This window comes from Macaca fascicularis, chromosome 7, assembly GCF_037993035.2.
Source record: "Macaca fascicularis isolate 582-1 chromosome 7, T2T-MFA8v1.1".
Lineage (NCBI taxonomy): Eukaryota > Metazoa > Chordata > Mammalia > Primates > Cercopithecidae > Macaca > Macaca fascicularis.
The window spans coordinates 123,511,818-123,538,758 of record NC_088381.1 but is presented as its reverse complement, the minus strand read 5'-3'; the positions used below and the strand labels follow the sequence as shown (position 1 = coordinate 123,538,758).

Sequence of the window (26,941 nt, the reverse complement as noted above, 5' to 3'; positions counted from 1 at the left end):
AACAAGGAATCATCTTTTCTTTCATTCCTCCTTTGCCCTCCCTTTTCCAGGGACCCAAATGAGGTCAAGGGACAAACATGTCTTAATCGAGGGTGTAACTGCGGCCTCCTTCTGTTGGTAACTGCTTCTCCCTACATCTCATCCTGGGCAGATTCCACAAGTGGCAGGTTCCCATATGCAGTCTCTGTCCTGGGATGCAAGACACATGAAAAATCTAGCTGTAACTCTGTAAGCAATACAGCTATTGCCCACAGCTATACACCACATAGCCTCTTGCAGCTAGAGTGAAACACATGCAAGACAGCTCAAGCCTGGATGCTTTACACAATATCACTACCTCCAGGAAATGAATTAGTTTTCCTACACCAAACCCAAGGGTACGGCCAGTTTCACAGGCATCCCCACTCCTCCCTTCCACATCTCTCTCTTCTCTTTTTGGGGATCAAGAAGTCTGCCCCTAACTATTCGTTATTCTCTTCCTGTAAGCTTTCTTCAATGTGTAATTTTCTTAGGGCTTTCTGCCTCAGTAGACTGTGATAGTGGCAAGGAGAGCCATTCAAGTTTGATGGTACAGGATTCCTTCTCTTTTGATGCTCCCTTCCTCTCCTGGAGACAGGTTTGTAATATACTGGGAGAAGGTGAACGGTCGGGGATTAATGAGGCAAGGAGGCTAGTTTGGCCTTTAAGCACTCAGTGCAACTAAGGAGCTGGGAATATTTAACTGTAAGGGAAATGAACGTAGAGCACAGAATTATCTTTGCATATCTGAACAATCACTGAGAGTGTGATAAGCTTTTTCCTATGTGATTCTGTAGTAAGAAAGGACAGATTGATGCAAGTATCAGGGACACAACTTTTAATGTCATACAAGAACCATTAACAATTAGAGCTGTCAAGTTAGAAAAGGCAATGTTGTGAACTTCCTGCTACATCAGAGGCAAAAGATGAATGACTGTAAGGTTGAGATGTTGAGGGAAGGGATACAAACTGACAGGAGACTGGACTGTGTCCCCAGAGTCCTTTGACATTTATTTTTTTAAATTAAAACATACAGAGAGGTTGAAAAAAAATAGAATTATACAATTCTTCTGAGGAACTTAGCTCTGAAGAGAGAAAGAGTAGTAAGAAGACACCATAACTTGGAAGGCAGAATTTGTTACAGGTGGCAGCAACATGAGCACCTTTAGGCAATGGCAAACGACAAAGTTAAGAGGCTGATATGATATCTGACCTTCAGATCAATTTCCTAATGATTTGCTGAAAGCAGCAAAGGTAGCAAAAGGTAATGTGAATCCCCACACCAGTCCTCACTGGCCCTAAGAAGTCACTTCAGTTGATTTCTATATGCCTTAGAAATACTGTATGTGCAGTGTTAGGAAACACCACTTTAGATAATCTTCAATCTCCAAAAATGAATTTTATCCATTCATTCATTTAAATAGTTGAGCACAATGAAGTATCCGGCACTGTCTCAGGCTACAGATACAGCAATGAACCAAAGAGATATTTCCTGCCCTTGTGGAGCTTCCTTACTGATGGGAGCAAGGGGAGTAGATATCAAGTATGACAGACAATAAGGTAGAATAGGGAGGGCAGGAAGGATAGTAGATAGTCAGGAAAGACTTAATGAGAACGGTGACATTTAAGCAGATTTCAACATAGTGAAGGAGCAAGCCAAAGCTGACATACCAGAGGAGAGTTCCAAGCCCAGAGAACAGTAAATGCAAAGGCCCCATGACAGAAGCATGACTGTTACGTGCACAAAAATAACCAGATGACCACAGTGCAGCCTAATGGGTACTTTAGTACTGAATGGCACAAAGTATTTCTCAGTAGTTATTTAGCATCTGAAGTGTTTTTAACCAATTATTAAAAAAACTTTCATCAGCCAGACACAGTGGCTCACACCTGTAATCCCAGCCCTTTGGGAAGCCAAGATGGGTGGATCACCTGAGGTCAGCAGTTCAAGACCAGCCTGGCCAACATGGTGAAACCCCCTCTCTACTAAAACTACAAAAATTAGCCAGGCATGGTGGCGCACACCTGTAATCCCAGCTACATGAGAATCTCTTGAATCTGGGAGGTGGAAGTTGCAGTTAGTCCAGATCACGCCACTGCACTCCTGCCTAGACAACAGAGTGAGACTCTATCAAAAAACAATGACGACGACGAAACTTTCAACAAAAAAGGTAACACATCTAAACAGTGTAACAGTGCCTGAAAAAGAAAACTAAAAGTTAATTATTATTACTTCAAAAAAAATTATAGAAATGGTAAAAATAGAGCTTCTCTACCTGAAATGTGGGTGGTAAGTCTGAAATCCTAAATGCTTGCTCTGTCCTTTCTGAAATCCCAGCACTCCTGGGCACTTTACATTGGACCAAACTGAAGAGGACCCAGAGCACCAGTTAGAAAGGTTATAGAAGCTACATAAACCTACCTTGTTGAATAGTTGCAATTAATAGCTGTATTCTAAATTATAATGTTCTGTACTACTAATGAAATTGTTAAAGCTCAATAAAAATTAGAACAAGTCAAGTTTGAATAATAAGCATCCTTTTATTTGCTGACGCCATTACAAAAACCGATTACATTAGCAACAAAAAAAGTGTTTTCTTGAGTTGAAGTCAGAGGCAGTTACTTCCCAAAATGTTAAGTAAAACAGTGTACAACATCAGTATTAAAATGTTAAATTTTACATTGTCTTTACCACTTTGATCTTCTGAACAATTTTATTGAGCAAAATAAGATAAAAGATTACATGTTTATCTTCAGGAATGTAAAGGTCTAATTATTCAAACAGTTTTTATTATAAAACTAAACTCTGAAGGTGTCTACAGAGTTGGCTTTTTTTTTTCTTTCTTTAAATCAGTAGTCTAACAAGGATTAGAAAAGACAAAACTCTGTTCAGTGTTTCTGACAAAGTAGAAAGGGTGAAAACATAAATAAGGCTTTAATTTGGCAAAATATAATACAATGCCTTTTTTATCCTCAAATGAACAGTTTGCCAATTACTTCACTCTGTAAAAGATCAGAAAGAATGAATTTCACTTTAAAACAAAGCAACAGAAGGCAATCAGAAGACATCTGTCAAACACCAAAAGTACATTATTCCATTTGATCTAGCATGGCCCTTTGAACTAGGCTCAAAGCAATTCACACTAATGGTAATCAAAATGAGAAAACTCTCAGGATTCAAAGGAAACAAGCTTTTAGGTAGGTATTTTTAAATGTGAGCCAAATTATGTTAGAAAACATTTAAGAGAACAACACTGGTAATCCATTTTTATTAGTCCTACTAAGAGAATGTAAAGCTAAAGTGATTGAGTAGCACTGAAAAGAGGTTGAATACAATCTTACCCCAGTGAATAAATAATTTAAAAGAGCAGACATACCTTTTTTTTTTTTTTTTTAAGTCATACGAAGTTTTCTAAGTCAGATGACTACAGAAATTAAACTTCAAAAGCCATCAGAGACTAAGAGGACTTAACCAAACACAACATGTTAAATTTTGCCTTGGATTCTAGTTCGGGGAAAATAGTTAAAAAGCTATATTGGGTACAACTGACAAAATGTGAATAAAAGTTTAATATTGGATAGTACGTAACTACTGTTTCCTCTTTTTGGATGTAATAATGGTACCACTGATTGGTAAAACAATGTCTTGTTTTCGGAGATGCGTGCTAAAGTACTTAGAGATAAAATGTCATAATGACTAAAACTTACTTTCAATTAGTTTAACAACAACAAAATATGTAGACGTATAGAAAGAGATGAAGCAGCTGGAGGATTTACGGGTGCTGTACTATTCTTTCAACTTTATGTGTGAAATTTTTCAAAATAAAAAGTTTGGAGGAAAGAAGCAATTGGAAAATTAAAAAGCAAAGTTATCCCTGGCTATTAACAGTTGATCAGAAAGTCTAAAAAGATCACTAGGACATTAAACTCTAAAGTGCTATGTAAACATATTACTGAAAATGAAAACCTGATCCGTATGATAGCCAAGGTTCAGTGTAGAAATAAGATAAGTTTTTCTCCACAGCATTAACTCTTGTATTTCAGGAGCACTATGAAAGGACTTTTTCTTTCAGAAACAACAGATGACTGAATCACATAAGAATCTACTTGCTACAGGGAGTACAGAGAGCACACACAGAGCTTCACCTCCATTTCTTCTGGATAATACTGTAAGCCTCTCCAATACACTACTGATAAATCAAATATCAACTTTAGGAAAAAGTCAGAATCGACTGACAAAACTTGTAAGAGGCTGGCCAAAAAAAAAAGACAAAATGAGGAGAAAAGAAAACAGTGACAAAAGGGATCAGGGAACACAGTGCCTGAATTAGGGAGAAGAAAAGCACTGATTAAGAACACAAGCCCTGTGCCCAAACTACCTTGATTTAAACCCCAGCTTATCCATTTATTAGCTGTATGACCATGGACAAGTTATAGAATCTCTTTGGGTCTGTTGTAACATGGGAATAATAATACCTACCTACCTAACACACAGGGTGGTTGTGAAGTTAAACGAGTTGCTACATGCTGGAAGCATGCTTATGCTTACAGACATACTCATGAAGTATCAGCTATTTAAATTATCATCCTCCCTCAACAGGATTCTACAAACTGGTTCCAAGATAAGGTAACCTGGGATAATAAAGTTTTCTCATTTGGTTAGAAACACACCTAGAATACTTAGAAACCAGGCAAATGTGAAACAAAAAGAGGAGATATCTGGGAACAAAAAAGTATATTATAAAATGCCAATACTGTCAATTCATATAAAAGGTATCTTAATCAATCTCCCACTCCCCCCAAATGGAAAGAGGAGAATGGTAGCCTTTTCTTTTTTTGATTGGGGGGGGGTGGGGAGGAAAAATAGGCAATGGGAAAAAAAATTTCCAAAAGAAAAGTTTTCACAAATTAAAGATATCAGTTAAATACACCTACCCCTACAGCTCTAAGAAACGCTAAGTATTATGTATCAGGTTTTAGAAAAACCATATTACTGCATATTATCTCTTACATATTTGTTTTTAAAAACAACTCTCCCTTTATTGAAATATGTGCAGCATTATCATAAACAATTCATATGTACTTGTGTATATTTTTAAAGGTTTCTTGACATCAGATATATTAACCTACTACCTACATTCCAATGATTAAGAAATGTGCATTTTCAATTTAATTATCTCGTGTCAGTTTAAATAGAGTACACAGGAGGGAGAATATATGTAGCAAAAATGATAGCTAAGGATAAAAACCTGAGGGTAACACAAACATTTAAAGGGCATAAAGAAGAGCTATTGGAACCAAAACATAAGTACATAAGTAAGAATTATCAACGTCAATGCCAGGTAGAGCCTAAGGAATGAAGTTCAAGAGTGCCTGGTGTCAGCCGGGCGCGGTGGCTCAAGCCTGTAATCCCAGCAGTTTGGGAGGCTGAGACGGGCGGATCACGAGGTCAGGAGATCGAGACCATCCTGGCTAACACGGTGAAACCCCGTCTGTACTAAAAAATACAAAAAAAACTAGCCGGGCGAGGTGGCAGGCGCCTGTAGTCCCAGCTACTCAGGAGGCTGAGGCAAGAGAATGGCGTGGACCCGGGAGGCGGAGCTTGCAGTGAGCTGAGATCCGGCCACTGCACTCCAGCCTGGGCTACAGAGTGAGACTCCGTCTCAAAAAAAAAAAAAAAAAAAAAAAGAGTGCCTGGTGGGCCTCTATTTTCATAACAATCCAGCCTATCATTCATGATATAATACTGTCAACCACCCACTTGCCAAACCTGGACTTATGTTTATCAGTTGACAAAAGAATGTTGCACTATCACTTAGGGGAGCTGCCTGCCAACTGTGTTGTGAGGGTATACAGATATATTTTAATAAATTACTACAATTTTCTAAATCAAGAAGAAAAAGTGTTAATATCAATGACTCATATAAGTCTCAAATGTAATACAATTAAAACAAATGTGGCAACAGACAAGCCAAAAATAGTTCCTAAGACTTAAAATGAGTAGACTATGTATTTAGGAAGAAAAGGAAAACATTAAAGAACACCTATGAGATGCTGAAGAGAGAATATTGCTTAGGTCTAAAAGCAAGGATAATAGGCAATCTTTTCATTGTTTAAGCTCTCTAGAAATGAAACCCTTCCCTTATAACACAAAGGTCTAACGTCAGCATTTTTGACATATTTCATAAGTACTTTCAGTATCTTATCATATGCAAAAGAAGGGCCTATATTGGATCTAGCAATTAGTGATCACTAATGATTTTTGCAAAAATGATTTCATTGGAATAGCAGGAAGAAAAGCCATTCTAGAGCAGATAAAAGTAATCAATAACAATAAATAAGTAGATACTAAGAGAGTATTTTCTTAAGAATACTAAATAGTAAAAAAGTCAAAAATAAGGGTGGTAATCTGAAGGAAGTACAAGGTTAAAATAAGCCATCTGGGCATGTTTTCAAGACTGAACAGAGGGAGCCAGTGGAAAGAATAAGGCTGAAGTCCTGGGAAGGAGAGATGGAACAGTTTCCCTAGGAAGCAAGGTTATTTCCTAATTTGGAAAAGTGAGGAAATGCGGCAGAATTTTTACACTGGGAAGCTGGAGAAGTCAGCTTACCAAGGATAAAAGATTTGGGATGAAGCTTAATTACTTTTGCTGATATGTTGGGCTTATTATATGGAAAGTCATGTGTGAAATAACTGACCTGAATTAGCATTTTGAAGGAGAGCATGTGTCAAGGTAGGCCAGAGGATGATCACTCTAAAGTGAGACAAAATGCTCCTGTAACATCAAAATGGAAGTCCATCCCAACTTTTCCAGGACACCTAAGCTCTCCCTGAGGCCTTGTCTAGCCCAACACAGTATTATCAGAGGTTCTGAAAGGGATAATTTAGTGATGAGTTGCCCCTCAGGGTCTCCAGGATATCAGGATTATTTTAGAGAAAATAGCTTCAAAAGAAGAATATCTGAACTATTCAGTGCATATCTGAATACTCTAATTACGCTCTAGGCAGTGTGACTTCAGTTATTCATAAAACAGGTAAAATCCAGGTAGCAACTGGGGGGGGAAAAAAAAAAAACCTACAACCAGAAAAACAAAAACTGCACTCACCAGCTAGAATACAAGTCATTTTAAAATGCTACCAAACCTGACCCTTCCAAGGTAATATAGACAATAAAAGCTCATAACATGACTTGGTTAATTACGGGTTTACTTATCCTCAAGTAAAAATCTCACTTCAGGAGCTAATGAATGAATTTCTTAGATTACCTAACAAAAGCAAACTTAAATAAAAATCAGCTTTCAATTTTAAGAAAATGTGGTGACTTTACTTTCAGTTCAGCAATCTTACCTCAGTTAAAATGTTATGGTCATTTTATTTTGGGAGGGAGAAAAGGAAGAAGGAAGGGAGAGGGGAGAAAAGGTCACAGACAGAATCAACTACCGAAGCAGTTGCAGGTATTAAGGCAACAAACACAAACCCAGGCAGCCAAGTTACAAGAGAATCTGTTTGATACAAAGGTCAACGGAGGCAAAGATAACCCCTCCAAGCTACAAGACCTTCAAAATATGCACAAAATAGAACTAAAGCTCCAAGAAAGCTAAAGGCTATCATCTGGAAGTTCTGAGACAGATAAAGAAGAAATATTTCCTCTAGTGAAGTGAGTTTCCTTTATTTATGTAAATATACATTACATATACACCTAATGTCAATTACCCATAGACAACAATATTTCAGTTGTCCTTACCTAACACCTGGTAGTGCTCTTTCTCCTTTGTGAGCTGTTGGTTTACTGCCTGAAGCAATTGCTGTAACTGTGTTACAGTCTGATTTAGACTTACAGACATTGTCTCCTTCTCAGAAGACTCCTGAAAAGAAGATGGAAGTGATGATAAACTCCATACACAAGGAAAAGAAATGTACAACCAAACAACAGAAAATGTTATATTGCTGATTTAAATACAAACACATAAAAATCTGAACAATTACACGAAAATCAACAACAGCAAAAAACACACAGAGAAATACTGTTTGCTAACTAGTGGTGCAAACTAGTTGGCACCAAAGAAAACTGCGTTACAAATGTTGTCACTTGGCCACAAAAGAAAAAAAAATCTAGAATCTATGACTATCAGAAACATATCCATTTTTTCTTTCAGAGAAAAAATTTGCCCCACAAAAGAAAGCACACTCCAAACAGTAAAAAAAGTTAATATATACTGAGCTCTTACTAAGTAAGTGCCAGGCACTGTTGTAAGTACTATTTTAAGTGTTTTTATGTATTAACTCATTTACTTCTTTCAAAAACCCTACAGGATAGGTACTATTATCATTGCCTTTTACAGATGGGGCAACTAAAGCACAGAGTGGCTAAAGATTTGCCCAAATTCACATAGCTACTAAGTGGCAGAGCCAGGATTCAAACGTAGGCAGTCTAGCTCCAGAGTATATACTTTAAGCCAGTGACACCCAACCTTTTTGGCACCAGGGACCAGTTTTGTGAAAGACAATTTTTCCACAGATGGGTGAGGGAGGATGGTTTCGGGATGAAACTGTTCTACCTCACATCATCAGGCATTAGATTCTCATAAGGAGCATGCAGTTCACAATAGGGTTTGCACTCCTATGAGAACCTAACGCTGCCGCTGATCTGACAGGAGGCAGAGCTCAGGCAGTAATGCTCATTCACCCACCACTCATCTCCTGCTGTGTGGCCTGGTTCCTAACAAGCCACTGACTGTTACCTGTCCACAGTCCAGGGATTGGGGACCCCTGCTCCATACCTCTCAACACAAACCTTAAAATTAACATACCTCACTAAGCAAAAATGAGATCAAACATCACTACATTTTAGGGACAGGATATTTTCAAGAAAGATGACTTTAGGAGACGGACCTTATACATTTTTGGTCTTCACACAGGTCACAAGGTAACTAGCTCAGAGATCTGGGGATGAAGAAAATACATACCGTTTCTGGGGAAACATCACTATTTTCAATAACAGTAATGTCTCCAGCAGCTTTTACTATTTTTGACTGGATAAGCTCCAGTGACTGTTGAGCCTATAAGGAAAGCAATATGGTAGGTACTAAATAATACAGTTGATAAATACATAAAAAATGAATAATTTTATTCACTTTGTAGAAGATAAAAGCTCCTCTCAAACGATAAGGTTTTTCCCTCCAAAATGAAAATAGCTTCACCCCCCACCAGATTATAAGAATATATGTTCACTGCTTTTAAAAGCTTAAGTAATATAGAAACTATATAAAGAAATTTAAAAACAGAGATAACCATAGTTGATATTTAGGTTAGTATTAATCTAGATTAAAGGTTAGCCAAATCTGGCCCAAAGCCTGTTTTTGTACAGAACACAGGCTAAGAACGTTTTTTACTTTTTAAAGGGTTATGCTGTGGGGCGCGGTGGCTCACGCCTGTAATCCTAGCACTTTGGGAGGCCGAGGCGAGTGGATCACCTGAGGTTGGGAGTTCCAGACCAGCCTGACCAACATGGAGAAATCCCATCTCTACTAAAAATACAAAATTAGCTGGGTGTGGTGGAACATGCCTGTAATCCCAGTTACTAGGGAGGCTGAGGCAGGAGAACCGATTGAACCTGGGAGGCGGAGGTGGCAGTGAGCCAAGATAGTGCCATTGCACTCCAAGCTGGGCAACAAGAGCGAAACTCCATCTCAAAAAAAATAAAATAAAGGGTTATGTTAAAAAAGAGACAAAAATATTCTAAAGAGATCACGTGTGACCCACAAACCCTAAAAAAGCTTTGGGATTTGTCCACCCCTAGTTTAGATCCCTCTCTACATATTATGTGCTTATAGAAAATATTACATAAATGAGCTTTAACATACATACTGCTTTATACTTACCTGTTTTAAAAAGTATGTTATTAACCTTTTTTTTTTTTTTTTTTTTTTTTTTTAAAGACAGAGTCTTGCTCTGTCGCCTAGGCTAGAGTGCAGTGGTGCAATCTCGGCTCGCTGCAACCTCTGCCTCCCGGGTTCAAGAGATTCTCCTGCCTCAGCCTCCTGAGTAGCTGAGACTGCAGGTGTGCACCACCACTCCTGGCTAATTTTTGTATTTTTAGTAGAGATGGAGAGGTTTCACCCTGTTGGCCAGGCTGGTCTTGAACTCCTGACCTCAGGTGATACGCCCATCTCGGCCTCCCAAAGTGCTGGGATTACAGGCGTGAGCCACCACACCCAGCCATTATTAACTTTTTTTAGTCAAATATTTATGTGTATTTCCAATCAAATGTTGCACAATATTTCTACTGTATAGGTATGGGACAGTTAATTGTCACCTATCATTGCCATAAGATGGTATGTAAGTAAATAAGATGGTATATCTGTAACTTTAAGCACTTGTTTAGTATTTTTAAAGTACTTTCTAGGAAACTACATTGCTAGGCTAAATTGCATGTTTTTTATTTTGATCCAGAGGTCAAAAATTAAAATCATGTATCAAAGTAAACTGACTGCTCAACCATGACAGTGCAGTAAGCATGAAAATTTGTCCTCTAAAACAGACCCAAATTCACATTCTGTCTACACTAAAATAATCTGAAACACTAGTGGATTTCTAGACTTTTACATAACAATTATAAACTATAAGCATATAGAATCAAAAAAAAATTCAACTCTTTAAAAGGAGTATTATTTTTAAAAATGAGATAACTTTTAAAATCTATTAGAATATCAAATATTTAAACGTTAGACAATATCCAATACTAGTGAGGGTATAGGGAAATACATGTCTTCATACCATGTTGGGAACAGTATAAAGTATTACTGTTGGGTTTCTGGGATTCCATTTTATACTATCAAAATTTAAGATGTGCGTACCTCTTGTTCTTGCAATTCCAAAGAGTGACATTTGTTTTGCTAATGATGATATATCCCATAAACACTATCATAGCTCTAAAACAGCTTTGATATAAGCATATGTGAATTCTACCATTAAAAATATCTCAAAATAGAATTATAAATAACCTGTCAAGCCAATGCAAAGAAATGCAGTCCTAAAAATCATTCATTTGCATTGAGATTAGGAAAAATATATTTGTATGAAGAAATAAATGAAGGAAAAACTTCTTAAAAAAAAACAGAAATTTATAACTTTGTTTTATCCAAAAGACCAAGAGAAAAATACTTTGTAAATGAATACACAGCCAAATCCCAATTTTAAAAAATATATGGATGCAGCCAAATTTTAATAACTCCAACTAAATTTTACTCTGTACTTTATAAAGCAATTAAATATAGAAATGTGATGAAATAATGAGGTGAATTAAGAATCCTGGAAAAACAAGCCAAAAAGTTTCGTTCCAAAATAGTAACTAATAACAAGCAGCTTAAATTTATAAAAGGTTAATATAATGATGCAAAACAACAAACCCAGAATTAGCAGCATAACTTTGCTTAAGATTCAACACACAACATAGGCTCATGATACTACATCTCTAGGACAAACAGTGCCTACCTTATGCAAATCACCAGCTACCTTCTGTCTTTCATTTTGTTCAGTTCTAAGTTTTGTGAGTGTTTCATTTAACTGTGCCTTCAACTGTAAAAATAAAGGAACATCACAATTAACTTAATTTGCATCATTCTTTGATTATGCTGATACCTATAGGACTGAAGAATGAATGGGATTGCTAACAGTTATTATGCACAGTGGATTAGCCAATATGCTGCACCAGATGTATAGAAAGGCTAAGCAGTAGAGGTTTCCATCTGTAAAGCTAAACATAAGAAAAGCCACAGAAATGAACTAGTTTAGAGTAGAAAACCACAAATGCAAAAACAAAACCATCAAATTCCAGTAAAGTGCCTTTTAAAGGTATCGGTATTTACAGTCACTGAAATTATTCCAAATTAAAAACCAAACAGATACTTTACCCATTAGTTTCTAAAGGTTTTCTTAATCTATACAGTTAAGAGTCAATTATATAATATTTTTAAAGACATTGAACAGAAGACTACAAATCCAATCAAATTAAAACTCCCAAAATACTGACCATCATTTAAGGCTTCACTAAGGGGTAGTACAAGACCACACTGGCCTAAATTATACCATCAAGAAATGCCTTACGATACACCTATGAATAACCAATCTGTCAAAACAGAAAGTTCTGTAACTCCAATGCAAATATATAATGCCACTTCTCTGATTTTCCAATTAAATATGAGCAAGGAAAATGAACTATATTGCTCCCAAAAAACTTTCTACTTATTCTCATAAGGTAATTGTTTTTGCTTCCCACCCATGGGCACTTTTGAAACAGTTCTGGAGGCCCAAAGGTGGAAATACAAGGCAGTGACATTTAAAATTGGAGGGAGAATTAAAAAGGGGCAGCAGTGGGGCAGAGGGAAATTCCACTTGGAAATTTTATCTGAGGAACTCTGTAAGTACCTAAATAAATTTTGCTCCTTTATATAACTTTGAGTTTTAATATTCTCCATCAGACAAATGAACCTTTTGGTGGAAGAATACATAAAGTACATACAGGTAAACAAAGCTATTTTATCACAAAAAGTAGCAGCAGTTATCCTGAGCAAACAAACATCAAAATAAAGATTCCAAACTCAAGACTAGGGGAAAAAAGTAAGTATCAACCACTCAAAATAATCTCCTGACAGAACTAGAGTGACAAAAAATCAAAATAAAGTATTAAGCTGAGTGGAGATGTAACCATGTAACTGTTGAGTCAGCCACTAAGCACAAAGTTAATAAGTAAAATCTCCAACAACTAGTTAGAAATGATTTTTTAAAAACATATTATAGGGTGAGGACTTATAGTCATGACATATCACAGTCTTAATCTGTGCAATGTATAGCACAGAACTAGTCTCACAATGCAGTGTGAATGAGTTCAATTAAAGCAAAACATTGGTAAATAAAACAAAGATTTAAAAATTAGAGGTGTAGGGCTCTGCGTGTATAGGGCTGTGTGTGTATGAACATCCCTAATCTGAAAAACTCTGAAATGCTCCAAAATCCTGAACTTTTTAAGCACTGACATGACACTCAAAGGAAATGTTCATTGGAGCATTTCAGATTTCGGATTTTCAGATAAGGGACACATACAGAGCAAGCATATAATACAAATAATCCAAACTCTCCCCAAAAATTGCTGGTTCCAAGCATTCCAGATAAAGGATACACAACCTGTATTTCATACAGCTCTAAAAATTGATTCCCATAAATTTTTGCCATAACAGGATACCAACCACAAAAGAATGAGTTAAAGTTTTCTTGGTACATGGAGTAATGCTAAAAAGAAAATTCCAAACTGGGCAGGGTGAACTCTGGGTAAGGAGAAAACTTACTGTAATCTTCTGAGAGTTTATTAAGGTACTCAAAAAAAAAAAAAACTAATCCCTGTGCTGTAACAATTTTTAACTCACAAGGAAGACATAACAATTGTTTGAAACAGAGAGCAAGACAGCTATATTTGTCTAATAGCTAAGTCTGTCACAATCAGCACAGTTTTTAGAAAACTTAAGAATAGGAATACAGGGTACTATATGTTTTAAGACATTTAACTAACTTTATCTCAAAGTCTATGCTTTCAGGATCACCATGCTCGAAATATGTTGATAATAAAGACTTTAATATGTTTTTTAATATTTGTAATATATAGAGAGACTAGGTTAAAATTAGAAACTGGATTACTGTCCTTGAATGAAGAATATGTGTCTTTGGCTTTCAATATAATCTTCTCCCAGGTTAGAAAATAAAAGGCCCCATTAATTATGATAGTCCGAGAAGAAAATCTTTGTAACTCAGCCAACCTTTATTTCATTTCTTTATTCACAGAAAAGACTGCTGTTTGAGAAAACAGGATTTATAAAACATGGAAAATTTTGAAAAAGAGCTGGAAGCCAAACATGCCATTGTTAAGAGCTAAGAAAAGAAGGATCATTTTAGGAGTCAAGAAATGAAAGATAATCTTAGGAATCATCGGAATATGAAGATTATCTTAGACTTACAAAAAGGCCAAGCTAAAGATGTTAGCAAAGAAAAAAAAGCTTTGATGGTTTCTCCACATGTCAACAAAGTGTTTTCAGTGCCTACTTGATACCCAGTGGAGGACAAGCATCTTACCAAATTTAGCTCTTCATTCTGTCTTACTGCTTCAGAATATGAATCATCAAGTTTTTTCTGCAATTCAGTCAACAGATCTTTCAGCTGCAATGAAGTTTAGAGTTTAAGATTGATCTCCTTATGATAGCCCATGTTTTGTATTCTACTCGGAAGCTCTGCCACAAACAACTTATACTGAAATATCACTGTTATAAACTTAATCTGAATTGTGAAGCAAGTTTGAAAAGATTCTGTTGTAAGTACCTCTCTGACTTCTGTAACATAGGTAGATCGTTCCATCTCTGCCTTCTCTAGTTCCATTTCCAAATGTTCTCGTTCTCTTCTCAGCTAGCAATTCAACAAAGGAAAAGTTAACACACTTAAAATTTCCTTTCATAATATTTCCCCACAAGGCAAAGTTATGACACTTATTAATATAAAACTATATCAACTCAAACACTACCCAAGATATTAAGAGCATAACTATAAACTAATCTTAAACCATACATCTTCAGACAACCATTAATGCTAAAAACAAATCTATAGGTTATAAGTAAAACAATCAAATAACATACATTTTCAATATCCTTATTTTCTCTTCTTAATCGCTCTAGCTCTTGTTCTGAAGATGTAAATGATGACTGCATCTGAAATGTGAAACAATTATATGGCCAAGTAAACCACCAAGGATATAGCGGTTTCTATCCTGTAGAATTCTGAATAAATTAAAAGACACTTCCAAGGTTTTGAAATGCATCTCATTTAAAGTCTTACTGAATTTTAAAAGACCTTAAACATGAGAGTCACATTGAACTCAATTTAAATTGTGGTCAAAACCTACTCCAGTTGTATATTAAGCTCAGCTAAAAGTGATTAATTTTTGATTAATATTAACTGATATTCAGCTGTATTTATTCTGCAAGTGCATTAAAGTAGAGTACTATCAGCAACTGTAAATTCTGCACGTTGGTCCCAAAAAATAAGTGAGTAACAGATGGTACTCTTTATCACGCTGAAGTAAATGGGAGAAAAATTAAGGTTGCACAATAACATTCAGGTCCCACAAACAGAAGAATGACTAACTTTTTCTTGAATTCTGTATTATGGGTTAAATACTTTAAAACTGATTTTGAACCCACTATTCTTTACCTTATCACACAATAGTTCTATAACTAGCACTCTACATTCTATATGATTACCCTTTAGTCATACTTTAAAACCAGTGATTTTCAAACTTGGGTGGGCATTAGACTGTTCTGGAGGGCTCATGAAGACACAGACTGCTGCCACCCCACATACATGTTTTGGATTTGGTAGCTGGGTTGGGGCCCAAGAATGTACATGGTGATGCTGATGCTGCTGGGGCAAGCCCCACACATTGAGAACCACTGCTTTAAGCTTTTCTTTTGTAAATACCTGTTTAATAGTCTTGTGTGATTCATCGACCTTAACTTTCCATTTATTTTCTTCTTGCTCAACACTTCTCTGTAGCTTCTGTAAAATTCCTTCCTACAGACAAAAGTATAGTTGTTTTGAAAAATTCATGTTCTAATGCCAAGATAAAAACTATTTAAGCCATGAAGGAAGAAGGTAATGATTTAAAGTAAAATCAAAATGTAGATTAAAAATCATTTCCTACTGTTTCTGCAAGGACGGATTTGTATTTTTCACACTCTAGCTGTAACAATGTGTGCATTTCATCAGCTTCTTTCAACTTGTGCTCTAGAACCTGCAAAGAATGAAATAAAGAAAACTCCCATAATCCTACCAGAAAGTTTTGTGCTTCAAGTTTGTTTTAGTACTTAATACTGTATTATGATAAATGGTTTCAAAGTATTTCACAATGACACACTACATTTCGACCTTTCTAAGTAGCAATAAAGTTCATTCAATGACCCCTTTGGTCATTTTTATTAAACAGTGCTATAATAAAAAGTCTTGGTACTAAAGTCTTTAGTCAGGTGGTAAGATCAAAGCAGACCCACATGTGAAGTACAGTCACAATGCCTATGCTACTACACACATGGGAAACAGGGTTTTATTCATGCCACTTGAGATATAAGAAAACAATAATAATAAATCTCCCCAATTTCAGTAGCCAAGGATAAAAACCAATCCAGTTTCTAAATACCTCTAATGATGTATTTGGGGATGCTTCAGCAAACCAGTGAGATTCTACCTATCTCGACTGATCTTTACTTTTTAAATCTAGGCTAAAAAGATAGTAAGAGATAAATATTCAATTTTAGAAACAATTAAAATACAGAATGAAAGGAATGGCAAACACTAGCTTTGTAAACAAACCAAATGCAAAGACGACCTACTGTATTTCAACTAAAATTTAAACAAAATGAAATCACCTTCTTACACTCTCTCAAAAGAGTCTTATTTGATTATCTTTTATCTTTTCCAAGCTCAAGAAGATAAAATCTTATTTGCTTCTTTTTTCTATGTTTAAATTACAAACAGTTCATTTCTTGAACTAACCTTAACCTCCTCTGACCCTGAAGTTCCAGCCATACATTCTTTTGCCTTCTTTTCAAATCCATGCAACCATTCACTATAACTCTGTGGATGAGAAAAGTTAAAATCATTAATTTTCAAAAACAAAAATCTAAATAAAACAGGTCATTTAAAATAATCAAATTAGATAATTATAAAAGAAACCTACACAGACAAACAGGACACTGCTACAAATTTCAAAGAGGAATGTAACTACTATGTAAGTTGGACATAACCCACTTTTAAAAACAAGCACTAAAAACAGACCTACGTACCTACCATCAAAATAAAATATTATATACCTAACCAAGAATATTTTCAACTGAATTCTGCAGTTGCAGGTAGAAAAACCTGGGTTCAAATCTGGCCTCTACCACTTACTAGCACCAGGACAAATAATCTTTAAAACACAAAAAACCCAGAATGATTTTTCAAAACTGTTTCCAGATAAAACAGTTCTCAAAAATGAAGTATTTTGAGTTCATAAAGTGAAAGTTCAACTGAAGATGTTCCATTTGGAGGACTTCAAATTCTATGAAAATGCTCCAAGGACTCTAAAAATATTTCAAATTAGGAAATATTAAGTATTTTAAAATCCTAATGAGAAGTGATATGCACACACATTTACTTATTTAAATCCAACAAAAACTCAATTTGTGCTGACAGGTGAGCTGATGTAAATATGCATCTATTACAATTTTGGCATTTACTCTAAATTTTAGAATAAATTACTCTACATTATTGATGCTTATCTGAATTTTACACTTTGATAAAGAGTATCTGTGTGTCAGATACTTTAAATCAAATTTCCTCTTATTCCTTAAGTCTTTGGATTAAATTTAAGATAAAAAAACTCATGAAATTTTTATTAACTGCTATAATATAAACTGTTACATATGCAGCTGAATCAGGATTCTCTGCAAACTATCAAATAACAAAAAACAAGTAGATGCTGAGTCACTCCATAGTACAATACCTTTAATAATATCAAATTAGTTTTAAAACACTATTTAACTTTCTTACAATATAAATCTGAACCAAGACTAAATGTACACTATCAGAATCCTACTTAACAGTTTCAACTATTGGTACCCAACATAAATTAAAATAAGTTAAAAAACTAGTTTCGTTGCTTAAAGTTTGTAAATCTCCCTCTAGGTCATATAATTTAGATCTCTCCTATGCTGACTGCTCAGCAAAACAATAAAAGAAAACAGTAAAAAAATTTATATATTTTTATATCTACTGATTATCTTGACTTATCCTAATGTTAATGAAGCCTATTGCTTTATTATTTTATAAGGTAAATAGTTTATTGTTCTTCATATCTTTACAAATCTAAAATGCCAGAGTCTAATGTTAGCACACAGAAAGTTTAGTACATTTCCTGTAGACTATATGCAGAAATATTCAACTTTTAACAAGTATATGAACAAAAGCCAAACAATATCATCCATATCTTATGATGACTTATAAATATTTATAGTGTCAAAAAGATTTGGTTACTGACAGTGGATAGTATTGCTGTTAAAAAAGAAAATTTTTACTGTTGGTGATCTTATACAATCTTTGAAGGACAGAAATTATCAATCATTAGTTCTCTTGGTTCATAAACTACTGCCAAAAAATACATCCCCCAATATTATTTCTATAAATAAAATATAAAGTAGAAACAAAAACGGGTTATGCCACAAAGAAAAAAAATTAAATATATTAATAATAACCCTTTCTCTTAGGTTTGATTTAACAACAGCACTAGAACTGATAGCGTATCTATACATTTACTCGGTGCTAGATATCTCATCAGTTCAACTCAAAAGCGGTAGAGATCTCCGAAACTGATCAAATCTGAACATATCCTCGATAGTTACAATGTGAAACAAAGGAGTTTTATCTCCTTACTTGAAATAAATGTAGGCTATACTTAACTCAGACTACAAATAGAACAAGCCATTAAGTTTACTTACCCCACCCCTAGCACCCACAGAGCTCCTTGGAGAAATAGTTGATTCTATGTTTGGGGCAGGAAATGTATATGATAAATCAGGAGCACCTTATCATACCACAAAGCATAGAAGCTATCAAAGTTTAGCAGCATTGTGTCAAAACGACTTGGTAACCAACCTAAATAAGTTCCAATGGGCCAAAGGAAGACAAGCAGACATTACGAATCTCCTGATGAAAGTGCACACCACTGCCTATGAAGTGGTCTTGCCCCTACTCTACCCTACCCCCAAAATACTGAGCCTTAATCTGACCAGGAATCAGATTCCTGATTACAGATTTGACACATAAAAGATATATAAAGAAAAGAGGAACATGCTACCACCACAGGGATGCAGTCAACTAAATCCAAACTGTGGGAAACTTCATAGGAAACCACTAAGTCTTTTGTTTTTTTTTTTAAAGGAGGTGGGGTGTTGCTGAGAAAGGGTGGGAGAACCCGTGGATTAAAAAATATCTAAGAGATGTCTCTAACCAGTTATATACTGACCTTATTTGGATCCTGATTAAAACAAACTACAGTAAGTTATTATTAATAAAATAGACAATTTATATGACAACTGGAGAAACGCATACTATACAAAATTAAGAGTGTGTTTTGAAGTGTAATATGATACTTTTTAAAGACAAATACTTATGTTTTAGAAATGTGTACTGAAATATTTACGGATGAAACGCTCTGATGTTTGAGTTCCTTCAAAATAATCTAGGGAGTACAGGGTAGGAGGTAAAACATGATTGCTTATATGCATGCCATGCACTGATAAGTGCCATGGAGAGATGTTGGGTACATCGGGCCTCATTATGCTTGTCTCTCTACTGTTGAACAGTTTTCCATTAAAAAAAAAAAAAAAAAAAAGACCCTACACTCTATTTTAGGAAACTCACATGCACATTCACTGACTTTCTCTGTCCTCAAATAATTATTGTTAATTCTCTGAACAAACAAGAACATGTACTACCCTCAAATAAACCAAGTTGTTCTATATTATCTGTAAGATTTCTGCTTGAAGAAGGTAATAGATGACCAAAAATCTTGAGTTTTAAAACGCAAAGAGCCTGGTTCATAGTATCAAGTACATTAAGGAAGTGTTGCTAAAACTAAGAAGCAATCACTTAAAATTAAGTTTTAAATAAAGCCATTAATAATGTTACCATATTGGTTTTATTAGCATTAAAAAACACTTCTTTCCCAAATGATGTTTTTAATCCCCTAAATAACGTCTCATAAAATGTTATAGAAACAAAAGTATCAGGTAAATAAAAATCAGTTTCAAATCAAGTTATTAATCTTTACTGAAAAGCACCAGCTTAACAATGGGAAAGATCAAGGAATCAGCACTCTACTGAAACCAAGAGGAGTGCAAATGATGTTGCTTATTCATACCTTTCCTGAATAATGTCATCATGTTAAAAAAATAATAAATTAGTCTTACCAAATTAGAAGGGACAGACACCTTTGGAAATAATTTTTTGAGAACTTCTTTAGCCTCCAACTCAACAGCTTCCACCTGTTGTTGTCTTTCCTAAAGCAGAAGATGAACCAAATCAAACTCATAAGATCACAGAATTTTTTAAAAACAGAAAATAAAAAACTATGGTGTCTTAAATTCTACAGGAAGAAAAAGTTAAAAAAAAAGTTTAATACTGACAAATGTTAAAATTTCCCACTTTAAGATATTAAAATGCTCCCGTAAGAAAAAATCTGCAAAATCTCTAAAGCATCCTAAATACCAAATAATGCCTTAGCAATATCTGACAATATGGACATTTTCCTTGGCATTTAGAAATCAAGTGATTTGCCTGTCCAGAACACTTCAAAAATAGACACACAAAAAACACTTCTTATAGCTAAAACTTCATAAACTACCGATAGCAGAAAATACACATTGGAGGAACATAACTGAGGTTTATTGGCTGGTATATCTCTATTAAAAAAAATGCATCACTTATGGACCATATAATCTCATGGCATTAAAATGGTAACTTCCTTATTTCCAACTTCAAGGCCATGTGAAGTATTTATGCTAAACAAGGAGGACCATCAAAATCTGATGGATGATATAAATGGGAAAAAGAACAAGGAGCAACTGATGGCATATTACTTCACTAATGCCACACATCATAAAAACTAGTTCTGACACTTGTATATGGACTCTGCTATAAATTTACAAGTATTACAAATGTGTAAGTCTAAATTTGCTGATATTAAATCCAAGTCTAATGCATATCAATTATAACTCAAAACCATGGTTTGTCAAAATTAGGGTAATGACTTATCACACACCAAAAAAAAAAAAAAAAAAAAAAAAAAAAAAAAAATCTAATTCAAACTACCTCCACGAGATTTAAAAAAAAAAAAGACCCCTATAAAAATGCACATCTAAACCAAGCCAAGAAAATCATCTAAAAACAACAGTCACAAAGTTCAACAGGTGACAGGAAGGCAAGCAAGCTAGAAACTTCTCAACCATATCTTTCCCCCAACATTTAGATGTGAAATTTGAAATCTATCACTGATTTAAGGTCTACACACTTCAATTTTAGAAAATCTAATCATATGAAAATTTACACAATAAACAGCTGCAGATTTTGCCATTTTCCATACACACAAAAAGCTGTTAATTAAAGATCAGCAGATTTTTACAATAGGTGTTTTAATAGGGTATTTTCAATTCAATGAAGTCCACTAATTTTCAGGAATATACCTAACTACATAAAATAAGGAAAATAATTAATGCTACTTCAAGGATATTAAGAGGTAATTCTTATCATTTGACCAAAGCAGTGATCTTTAAAGAAAACCGGTTAGCAAAAGAAACACTGAGGAACAGCTTTTTGAAAACTTTCCAAGGAAAAAAACAGACTAAAAGAACAAAGTGTCTAACATAACCAAGAGCCACAAACATGGGAAGTTACTTTTATTTGGTATCAACAATTTTATCTAAGAAGTTTTCATCTGACATAGTAGTTTGGTTATAGATAGCAATTTCCATTCCACTTTAACATCTGGGAAAGATCTAATATTGAAACTGAACTATAATTTGCATACCATCTTTAAATGAAATGTATACAAGTCTTTTTCAGTAGCTCCTCAAGAGTATTTAGCCTTTAAAAATAATCCTGTAAAGACAGCATATATCATCCTCTTTACATTTTAGGTAAGCTGACCATAACTTATTTCTAGTTAAAATACTGAAAGTGTTTCACATAGTTCCTTCTCATCACAACATAATTTACAGCACTGGGTCAATCAACATCTCTCTCACCTATGCTATCTAAGGACTGTCTAAATTCCATTGAAATATAGAAGACTTTCTATTCTATTCTCTGCAGATCTTTAGCTATGCAAGAAGGCATCATGCACAAGAATTCTAGCTTTCTTTTAGAATCATAAAATGCAAAAATGCCTATGGCAAGTAGCATGTAACTTCTTGTAGGAATGGCATGATAAGCACCCAGATACCCAGTCTCACTAACAAAATAAAACCAAAAAGGTGGCTCTTAACCGTCAAAAACAAAGTAATAGAAACAACCAGAAACCACACTAAAACCCTGACAGAAATGACTGTACAATTGCAACCACTCCCAATGAAATAATGAAATGTCCCAATGAAACGTCCTATCTGACCTAGATTTTCCTACTCTGTGGTCCCAATATACCTCCCAGCTATCTCGAATTTAAGCTTTACTGAAAATTATGGCTAGATGAATAGGGATGTAGTTAAACACAAATCCACTAAGCTATAGGAAATATAACTATAAACGTATACTTGCTAAAAAAAAAAAAAAATTACAGAACTATTTTATACTTAAAAATTCCTTCAGGTGTCACTAAGACTTATATTAAAGATTCAATAGAGTACCGTGGCACACAAAATATTTTCACAGTGCTAAAATGAATCATGTAGGTTCCTTCATTTACCTATCTGCAAAATTCAATACCCCTGTTTCACATTTATTTTTGGCAGGAATTTTCAAAATACTTGACTGGACTGGCAGATTCAATTTTTTCGATCTTTAAAAACAACCTCTCTATGACAATTCATTAGAAATCTTCACACTCAATGGTACAACTTGAGCTCAAGGAGAATGTCCTCCATTGTTCTGAAGACAAAGGGGGCTATATATTTCAAGAGTACTTCACATACTCTGGTCAAGAGAATTATCCCTTGACAGTAATATTTCACCTAAACATGCCATATATGTCACTGCTATCCAGTAATATATGAAGTTTCAGTCCACCACCTCTAAGGAATCATTCCCAGCAACATACCGAAAGTTGATGCCTTTCCTGTATTTAAGACTTTTAACATTTTTCTACCTTATCTGTGACATCTTGGTGTGCCCTCCAAAACACCTAGTTTATGGCACATCCTACATATTCAAATGTGTTTGTTAATTCACCTAGATTTCTTTGGTTCAAAGTTTTCATGAAAGTTATCTTAACCAACCCAAAAGGCGCATATTGTCTGACAAGAGGTTAACATCAGTCTTCTGAGACTCTTCAGCTTAAAGTTGTGCTCAACAAAGCCCAAACAATCAGGTAATCACAACAAATCAGCATGCCCAAAATTAAAGCTTCAAGGAGTAGATGAAAAAAGCAGAGATGATAGAGATGATAAATGTGGACAAGGAGATTTTATATTTAAATTGCAGTAAAAGTAAATGCTAAAGTTTAGTCTGATTTTAAGACAAGCTGCAGATTTTCTCTGTTCAGTGGATTGTTTCTAGGAGTTAGCATTACAACCTTGGAAGTCTTGTTCACTTTGTCCTGCAGCATTTTTTCAGTTGATGCCAATGCTTCCATTGCTTCCCAGTTTTTCTCCCGAAGGTCCTAATCATTTTTAGAAAGAATGATTTCAGTTTATCCATTATTGAAAGATTTTTGCTTTTTTACTTCATCAGTATTTTGCACTGCATTTAAATGCTGGTTACTGCAAAATTATTTCAATGGGAAAATATGCATATTAGCAAAAAAATAAAAAGCAATGTTCAGAAGTTTGAATGAGAAAATAAAGACGCCCACTTTCCATGTTTTAGTATATATACCAAATAGGCCAGCTTTTAAAATAACTACTATGCACATGTGACAAAGAAGAAAGCATTCAAAAGTAAAGACACAAACCAAGAATACATACATAATTTCAGGTACATTGAACATTAGAAGATTAAAGACAGAGCAAATATAGAAGTATTACAAAAAGCTTTTCATCTGATGTTTAAACAAGGCTCAATAACACTCATAGGACTTTCCACTGCAGTGTAACATTTTTTTCTCTATGTTTTAATACAATTAACATGTTTCAAATCTACCTAGGAATCCCATAGTAACCCACTGTGTTCTATGTCTTTCTTGGCATGGCCTAACATTCATGCCACAAAACAACCTTACATGAATTGTATAGCTAGTTGATCAAAGCAAAGGGGAAGGCTGGAAGGCTATAAAATAGATTCTCTTGGAGGAGACAGAGGTTATTAAAAATTGAGAGATCTGGATTTTAACAACATTTCATTCACAAATATAAATATAATCTTCTATATTTCAGTCTTTTTTCCAGAATGAGAAATCTAAACAGATAAAAACCAACAACAAAAAATAAAAAGCCAATAATCACCATTTATTACTTAATATATGCCAACCACTGTACTTGGCAGTTCACAAATTCTCATCGTTACAACAACCGCATGAGGTATTTATTCTCATTCTATAGATAGGGAAACCACAGCTCAAGTAAGTTAGGAAACTGAGCCAAGTACACACAGAAAATGAAGTGGCAGAACTAAAAGGAAAGACTGACACTGCTATCTGCTGGCCTCCAGTGTCCTGGCTCTTTTCACACGGGTTCAGTGTCTCCAGCGCTGCTGCTGCTGATGCTGCTGCTGCTGCATTACCATGCCCTCCTTATCTCAGAATCCCAATAATAAAACACAGTTAAGATGTTAGCAGTATATCGGCAAGTTCACCTCAAGTTTTGTGGCTAAGCAATGCTGTTAGTACTGTTATACCAACACACAAGCGGCAATTCATGTACCTAATTTTGACAAACTCAGGGGTACAAGAAAATGTCAACTTGTTAAATTAAGAATTTAATGCAAACTTTGAAAAATAGAAAACACACATCCATTTACTAGCAATACTCCCTTAGATTTCAGTAACAGTTTACCCTTGCTCAAGTGTTAGCAATCACAGTACAGTGTACAAAAATTTCTTCTCTAGCAAGAATGCTTGGACTCTACTTTATAGGTGTTGTCCTCTGGTATGAGAAAATTTAAGAAATTCTACTAAATTCATTATTTGTCTACTCAGTAAGTTATTAAGATTCATATTTCTGAAAGCACTATCCCTCCCCTTTCTAGTATAAACATAGTTAGGTTCTATGGCCTCTAACACACTTAATTACCAAAATTTGAACCACCTCTCAGTTAAAAATGAGAGGTTCTGGCCAGGTGCCATGGCTCACACCTATAATCCCAGCACTTTGGGAGGCCGAGGCAGGTGGATCACTTGAGGTCAGGAGTTCGAGACCAGCCTGGCCAACATGGTAAAATCCTATCTCTACTAAAAATACCAAAAAAATTAGCTGGGTATGGTGGTGCACACCTGTAATTCCAGCTACTCGGGAGGGTAAGGCAGGAGAATCACCTGAACCCAGCAGGCAGAGGTTGCAGTGAGCCGAGTTCATGCTACTTCCAGCCTGGGCGACAGAGGAAGACCCTGTCTTTAAAAAAAAAAAAAAAAAACCAGAAGGCTTTCAAAAGACCTCATTACTGAGTATACTGGGTTTGAATACTGGTATTACTTTTGGTTTACAAAAAGGCCAGCCCAATCTAAGAGGAAATATCTTTGATTTTAAAATACCAAGCTGAAAAACATGTTTTCCAAATAAAAGTTCCACAAAAAGTCAACTGCACTTTTAGTTTTTAAAAATAACTAAAGGTGTAATAATTATAACTTAACATTTAAATATTTATAAGAATAAGAATTCGTCTTTTCACTTATTTTAAAAAAACTGTTCTCCAATAATGCCCCACCCCCCGAAAAACTACACACGGAAAATAGTACTTTCTCACAAAGATTAAGAAATCTAAAGTAAAAGTAGATTAAAAAAAATTCCTGGACCATATTTCAGTGTTAAAGTAATAAAAAGAAAAGCTTCATTCTGATTAAGATTTACTTACATTGTTTTTCTTCCTTTGGTGTTCAACTGCATCCTTCAAAGAATCTAACTCATTCCAGAGACCACTTATCTCTTTCTCTCTTTCTGAAATTCTAAACCAGAACATGAATACGTGTAGCAAGATTTTAGGTAAACAGTAATACAACTCAGATCCCTACCTATCAACATTTGTTACTACAAAATAAGAATATCAAGAAATGGTACCTTGAAAAGTACATTAAAGAGTCTACCTACTGTTTAACATAGAAAGCCCATCCTATGAATTTCAGAAATGATTTCTAAGTTTTTATACCTAATATGGTACGCTTAGGCTTGTGCTAAAGAGAAATCTCATTCCCTAAGAAACAGTTTATGAATATATTAACTGTTGTAGCTATTTATATTTTTACTTGGGTCAGTACACAGTAGCTATTTTCAGAGGAGTTAAAACGGATGTAGAAGCAGTCCCTTAAATATTTTTCTTCCCAGAGGGCAATGAAATCAGTTATAACTTTAAATGGCTAACCCACAACACAAGTATAATATTAAAGTGAGCTCAGTGTTTTCTTGCCATTTTCATACCAATCTCAGCATTCATGTTTTTTTCTGCTACTGTTTCCCAGAAACGCAGAATGCAATGGCAAAGATTCATAATTTGATTCTGTTATAGTTGAGAGTGGCTGGAGTAGAAAGTTAAATAACAAATAGCTCTTCGCTTAGAATCAGTGTCTATATAAGAAGCTGGCAAACTAAGGCTATGGGCCCACTCCACAGTCTGTTTCTGTAGGTCCTCGAACTAAGAGCTGTTTCTACATTTTAAAAGTGTTGTTTTATATATACATGTACACACATATACACATATATATACACATGTATAAAACAGACCTATGTGTCCCACAGGCCTAAAATGCTATCAAGGCCTTAACAGAAAATGTTTGCCAACCTTTGCTCTATATAGTCAAACTCAAGATTCGATTTAACAGTCAATAATTCTAACCTAGTAAACAAGCAACTCTGTAAACCAAGATGGAAAAACATTTAGATTATTAAAAAAAAAAAAAAAATTAACAATTTTCCCGATGATAGATCACTTACATCATCTATTAATATACTTAATGTGGTTGACATTTTAACATGTTGAAACACACTAACTTAT

General features: G+C 34.8%; 1 protein-coding gene across 17 annotated transcripts in view; it reads right to left on the bottom strand.

The window, feature by feature from the left end:
• Positions 1–2,539: 2,539 nt before the first annotated feature.
• KTN1 (kinectin 1) overlaps positions 2,540–26,941 on the bottom strand; it is a 104,777-nt gene continuing 80,375 nt past the window's right edge. For 7 of the 17 annotated variants that reach the window (XM_065548831.1, XM_065548833.1, XM_065548838.1 and 4 more), the window contains 13 exons: positions 25,808–25,898; positions 23,376–23,462; positions 20,062–20,151; positions 16,607–16,687; positions 15,759–15,848; positions 15,536–15,628; positions 14,695–14,766; positions 14,384–14,467; positions 14,141–14,224; positions 11,513–11,596; positions 8,986–9,078; positions 7,764–7,884; positions 2,540–3,021 (listed from right to left, as the gene is read on the bottom strand). In XM_065548831.1, the coding sequence (XP_065404903.1) occupies positions 3,017–3,021; positions 7,764–7,884; positions 8,986–9,078; positions 11,513–11,596; positions 14,141–14,224; positions 14,384–14,467; positions 14,695–14,766; positions 15,536–15,628; positions 15,759–15,848; positions 16,607–16,687; positions 20,062–20,151; positions 23,376–23,462; positions 25,808–25,898 (1,075 nt within the window). In that variant the 3' untranslated portion in view covers positions 2,540–3,016. Of the gene's footprint in view, positions 3,022–7,763; positions 7,885–8,985; positions 9,079–11,512; positions 11,597–14,140; positions 14,225–14,383; positions 14,468–14,694; positions 14,767–15,535; positions 15,629–15,758; positions 15,849–16,606; positions 16,688–18,588; positions 20,152–23,375; positions 24,530–25,807; positions 25,899–26,941 lie in introns of those variants that run through there. The other 10 variants (XM_065548841.1, XM_065548843.1, XM_073997434.1 and 7 more) reach the window with 6 other exon arrangements.